Raw genomic sequence first — 6,267 nt, 5'->3', positions numbered from 1 at the left:
TTTTACCCCTATCTCTCTTATCTTCGTCGCGCATTGTCTTGTTTCGTTCACACTCCGCGTGGGCTGTGCTTTTGGACTCTGACTCATTTGTTTGGCATTGTTATGGACACTGCCCAGGATTTACTATATAAACCTTGTACCTCCATCCCTAGTCCCCATCTCGACCTCTTTGTCATTGGGACTAGGTGCGTATTCATACCCTGATGTACCTGTAGATACACCAATCTAACCTTTGTCATTGGGACTAGTCCTTGGGATCCTCCGTATTCCGTCGCCGCTCTGAGTCTGCTGTTCTAGCGTCGTTAAGCTCCTCCGCTCCGCCGTCTCCGCCACATTAGGTCAAGATCTACTACTGCACTGACGACCCTCAGCTCCAGTCACCCCTGCAGGACCGTCACACAGACCAGTAATTGTCACATTCCAGCAGCGTACTCGCTGGAGCTCATCATCATCCTGTCCGTCGACCTCAGTCTCACTCTTGCGCTCGTCGCCTTTGCCATCGTCGCCTACGCCGCCATCTTCATCTATGCCTTCTCCCACACGCACTCCACCCTCTACGTAGAGACTTGACGCGAGCGCTAGCACCGCGAAGTTCCCTCAGCTCCAGTACCCCGGCAAGAGCCTACAGCCACCACACCCCGCTTCTCAGCCAACACCACCGGCTGTGCAGGCCGCCCACACGGCTTCTCTTTAGTCTATCGAACACACGTATCCCTCGATAATGACAGTTTTGAAGAGTGTGACGATAACCCTTGCCCCAACGCGCGCAACTTCCCCCTCCACGGAATCCAAGTCGACGAACAGGACGAACGACCGGTAGACGAGAACAACGACGAGTGGGACTTTGACGTCATCATCCCCTCGTTCCTCTCTATCCTCCGCCGACCACAACCCACCGCATGCTCCCGCTATTGGACACCGCCGTCCTCTCCCACTCTAGCCCCCACCCTACAGCCTTTTGCCCCCTTTGGCAGTCGCGTAGGTCGCACTCGTACGCAACCCCCCACCAGGCTCCCGTCCCCCTCACTCCGCCCAAACTCCGCACCACTGATTATCCCCACCGCAACCACTCCACCCACACCACAGCCTCCGTCAAACCCCATGGAAGCCCAACTCGCACAGCTGGTCACCAACCAGGCCGCTTTGGGCACCACTCTGAATCAGCTGCTAACGGCGATGCAAGCCCAAACCCAGGCGATGCGGGCCCAGACCCAAGCCCAGGGTCAACAACAGGCACCGGCGGTCCAGACCGTCAACGCGGAGACCAAGGCCATTGCCAAGCCCACAGCCTTCAAGGGAGAACGCAGCGATGCCCGCCACTTCCTAGCATACTTCCAGATCTGGGCAAAGGAGCAGGGCCGCCCTCTCAACCTCGCGGGCGTACGCCAAGACCGCCTTTGGATCAAGGCCGCCCTCTCCCTGATGGAAGGAGATGCAGCCACCTGGGGCCGTCGCTACGTAGAAGACATTGCGTCTCATGAGGCCGGAGGAGTCAACGCACCTGCCTTCCCCTTCTCTGAGTCGTGGACCACCTTTGTAGACAACTACAAGGTCCGCTGGCAGGCCCAAGACGAGGAAGCAGAGGCACGACATGCCCTAGACAAGCTGTCTCAGGGCACCCTTGGGGTGGCAGACTATGCGGCCCGGTTCCAAGACCTGGCCTCCCGCACCGGCTACTCCGACGCCGACCTCCGTGTCCACTTCTACGCGCGACTCTCCAACGCCATCAAGACCCAGCTGCTGCCAGTTGAGCTTGCGCATGGCAAGCCAACCGACCTCAACACGCTGGTCAAACGAGCGTGCAAAGCCCAGGACTTGCTCGATGAGCTCCGCATGGAGACCGGAGGCTACGCCTCGCGCCGCTATGGCAACACGCCCCAGGCCGCCCCTCGCCCCGCGGCCGACCCCTATGCTATGGAGGTGGACGCTACGCGCACGGGAAACGGGAAGACCCGAGAGGAGTTCCAGCGCGCCATGACCGGCCGCTGCTTCGGCTGTGGGTCCAAGGAGCACCTGAAGCGAGACGGGAACCACCAGACTGACCGTTGCGGCTATTGCAGTCGCACGGGGCACAAGGAGACGGTCTGCGAGGACAAGTATCTCGGCCGGGAGCGTAACCAAGGTCAGCTCAGCCGCGGGCAAGGCCGACAGCGCGTCGCAGCCAGTAGGCAAGACTCCGCCCCGTTCTCCCTCTTCACAGAGCCCCCGACCGCCACTGTTGCGGCCTCCATCCCCGTCGCCGACCAGAACACCACCCAAATCGCAGACCTCGAGAGGATCCTGGCTGAGCAGCAAGCCCTCCTCGACCGTCTCCGCCCGGGTTTTTAAAGCGGGTGCCTGTTACTGCCGCAGCAGAAGCACCCCCGTCTCCATACTCTATGTTGTCCACCTCGTTATACGATTCGATTCGAGCATGTACTATAAGAACCATGAAATCTATAGACCCGTTGTCATCGCATTTCCGGATCCCAGTACAACTACAAGGACGCAATAGAAGTATGGAGACCGCGGCAATGGTCGACTCAGGCGCAACAGCGCTATTTCTGGATCAGCTCTTCGTTGACCAACACAAAATCTCCACCTTCCCTCTCCGGTCCCCCATACGCATCACTAACATCAATGGCTCTCCGAACCGAGCAGGCAATATCTCGCACTTTGCCCGACTACGTCTCACAGTCGATGATCAAGAAGCCTAGACGGATTTCTTAGTCACCAATCTAGGCGGAGAAAGCGTCATTCTGGGCCTGCCTTGGCTTAAGAAGACTAACCCGGACATCGATTGGGAACAAGGGCACCTACAGTCCCGTATCCCAGAGCTACAGGAGGTGGAGGAAGATGAAGACAAGGAGGAGGAGGAGCAGCCCCAGCTATGCCGCATCCGCGCTAACCGCGCGCTGCGAAGGGCGCTAGTGAAGGAAGGGATTCTAGAGGATCATCGAGAGGAGGTCTGGTGCGCGGCCGGGTTCACCTACTCTCAGCAGATAGCCATCGAGTCGCAGAAAGGGAAGCCCGAGCGCACCTTCGAGGAGATGATCCCTCCTGAATACCGAGAGCATGCCAAGGTCTTCTCCGAAGTGGAATCGGAACGACTACCCGCGCACAAGCCTTGGGACCACGCCATTGAACTCGTACCCGGAGCGCCCGAGACCATGCGCACCAAGATTTACCCAATGCCGGTCAACGAGCAAGACGAACTGGAGCGATTCCTGGACGACAATTTACGCAAGAACTACATCCAACCCTCCAAATCGCCACACGCATCACCAGTCTTCTTCATCAAGAAGAAGGATGGCAAGCTCCGCTTCATACAAGACTACCGAAAACTCAACGCCATCACCGTCAAAAACCGCTACCCGCTCCCACTGGTCAGCGACATCATTGGCCGGCTCCGAGGTGCCAAGTACTTCACCAAGTTCGACGTCCGATGGGGTTACAACAACGTGCAGATTAAGAAGGGAGACGAGTGGAAGGCCGCGTTCGCAACCAACCGAGGACTCTTTGAGCCGATGGTGATGTTTTTTGGTCTCACCAACTCCCCTGCCACCTTCCAAGCACTGATGAACTCCATCTTCGCCGATCTCATCTCCAAGGGCAAGGTCGCGGTTTACCTGGACGATATCCTCATCTTCAGCATGACACTAGAGGAACATCAAGAAGTGACACACGAAGTCTTACGCCGACTGGAGGAGCACGACCTCTATCTCAGACCCGAGAAGTGTGAATTTGAACAAGAAGAGATCGAGTACCTAGGCCTGGTGATCCGTGAGGGAGTAGTGAGCATGGACCCAGCCAAGGTGACCGCAGTACGAGATTGGCCGACCCCAAAGAACCTTCGCAACGTTCGCGGGTTCCTCGGGTTTGCCAACTTCTACCGCCGGTTTATCCGAGGCTTCTCCACGATTGCTCGTCCCCTCAACGATCTAACAAAAAAGGACCACAGCTGGAGCTGGGACCGAGAACAACAGACCGCCTTCGAGGCACTTCGCGGAGCCTTCACCTCCGCCCCGATCCTGGTACTCTGGGACCCGACAAGACCAACTCGGGTCGAAGTGGATGCCTCGGGATTTGCCACGGGAGGTGTCCTACTGCAACAACTCCCTGACGGCAGCTGGCACCCCGTGGCCTTTCGATCAGCCTCGATGCAACCTGCGGAACGCAACTACGAGATCTACGACCGCGAGTTGCTCGGGATTATTGAAGCACTAAAGGAATGGCGCCACTTCCTCGAAGGACTACCCGAGCCATTTGAGATCGTCACCGACCACGCAAACCTGCAGTATTGGTGCACCGCTCAGGACCTGACCCGCCGCCAGGCCCGCTGGGCAACGTACCTCTCTTGCTTTGACTTCAGGCTCACCTACCGCCCCGGGAAGGCACACACGCAGGCCGACCCCCTCTCGCGACTTTCCGCGCACCAGACCTCCGATGCTGATGACAATAGACAGGAGGTCGTCCTGGGTCCAGAGCGATGGGCTAAGCTGGCTGCCACAGCTCTGAGCAACCCCCTAGAGGAGCACATTAGACGGGCCAGCAGCCGAGAGGCCAACGTCCTAGAGGCGCTGGAGAACCTGAAGAAGCAGGGGCCGAAGCGACTAGCGGGTGGACTGACGGAGTGGGAGGAAGAAGACGGACTGGTGTTCTACAGGGGCCGCGTCTACGTACCGCCGGACGTTGAGCTACAACGCGACGTCCTAAGGATGTGTCATGACAGCCCCACCGCTGGACACCCGGGAGTACATGGCACGATTTCCCTCCTCGACGCCCGTTTCTGGTGGCCCTCGATGCGCGCCTTCGCCGAAAAGTACGTTGAGGGGTGTGAAGATTGTGCACGGCGGAAACTAGTCCGACACCCCCAAGCCCTGACCAAACCGCTAGACACCCCAGAAGGCCTATGGGAGCAGGTTGGAGTCGATCTCATTACGCAACTCCCCAAGGCGCACGGATACGACACAATCCTGGTCTGCACTGATCACTTTGGTAAACAGATGCACGCCATACCCTGCACGTCAGACATCGATGCCAAGGGAGTGGCGGATATCTATTATCGGGAGATCTTCCGTCTCCACGGCTTACCCCTACGCTTTGTCTCCGACCGAGGAGTTCAGTTCGCGGCCCGCCTCATGCAGGAGCTCTTACGCCGTTTAGGCATCGACTCCGCCATGACCACCGCCTACCACCCCCAGGCTAACGGGCAGATGGAGAGGACGAACCAAGAAGTGGAGAAGTACCTCCGCCTCTACGTCAACAAGCGTCAGGACGACTGGGACGCCCACCTCCCCATGGCCGAGTTTGTCATCAACTCACGCACGCACTCCGCACACGGCATGTTACCATTCGAGGTCACATACGGCTACCTACCGCTCTTCAACATCCCAGTTGGACGCCGAGCCGGTATACCCGAGGTCGACTGCCGGATCACAGCACTACGCGAGGCACGCAAGGATGTCGAAGTGGCACTTCGCAATACCAAGAAAGCGCAGAAGGAAGCTTACGAGCGTGACAAGAACAAAGTGCACGTCTTCAAGGTCGGAGATCACGTCTGGCTCAGCTCGAAAGACATCGACCTGCAGATTCCGACCAAGAAAGTAGGTGACCGACAGCTCGGACCATACGAAGTACTCAAGAAGGTTGGCGACCTCAACTACAGGCTAGACCTTCCGCACGATATGAGCCGCCTTCACCCTGTCTTCCACGTCGACAAGCTCTCCCCCTGGCGCGGCAATGACGTTAACGGCAAGCGACCCCCACCCCCAGAACCGGTCGAACTGGGTCACAACACTTGCGAATACGAGGTAGAGCGGATCCTCGATAGCAAGATCCGGTGGCGCGCCCTCCATTACCTGGTCCGGTGGAAAGGTTATGACGAAGGGCACGACAGCTGGGTCAAGGCGAAGGACATGAAACACGCCAGAGACCTGGTAAATGACTTCCACCACACCAACCCAACTGCCCCCAAGCGCATCAGAGCCACCCTCCTGTCGGTTTGGAATGGTGGTCTGTAGTTCGTCGAGGACGACGAAGCCTAGCAGGGGGGTAATGTCGCGGATGCGAGGGTACAGCCCCTGTCTTTTCTCTTTTACCCCTATCTCTCTTATCTTCTCGCGCATTGTCTTGTTTCGTTCACACTCCGCGTGGGCTGTGCTTTTGGACTCTGACTCATTTGTTTGGCATTGTTATGGACACTGCCCAGGATTTACTATATAAACCTTGTACCTCCATCCCTAGTCCCCATCTCGACCTCTTTGTCATTGGGACTAGGTGCGTATT

At 57.9% G+C, this 6,267-nt stretch overlaps 1 protein-coding gene across 1 annotated transcript; it reads left to right on the top strand.

The window, feature by feature from the left end:
* Nucleotides 1–1,197: 1,197 nt before the first annotated feature.
* CONPUDRAFT_68232 (uncharacterized protein) lies at nucleotides 1,198–2,328 on the top strand (the record flags this gene model as incomplete). The annotated part of the gene is made up of 1 exon (XM_007777763.1): nucleotides 1,198–2,328. The coding sequence occupies one exon, from the start codon at nucleotides 1,198–1,200 to the stop codon at nucleotides 2,326–2,328; it is 1,131 nt and encodes a 376-aa protein (XP_007775953.1).
* Nucleotides 2,329–6,267: the final 3,939 nt, after the last annotated feature.

This window comes from Coniophora puteana (genome assembly GCF_000271625.1).
Source record: "Coniophora puteana RWD-64-598 SS2 unplaced genomic scaffold CONPUscaffold_43, whole genome shotgun sequence".
In the NCBI taxonomy this organism is placed as follows: Eukaryota; Fungi; Basidiomycota; class Agaricomycetes; order Boletales; family Coniophoraceae; genus Coniophora; species Coniophora puteana.
Note: the sequence above shows the minus strand (reverse complement) of the source record. Positions and strands in the feature narration are given on the sequence as shown.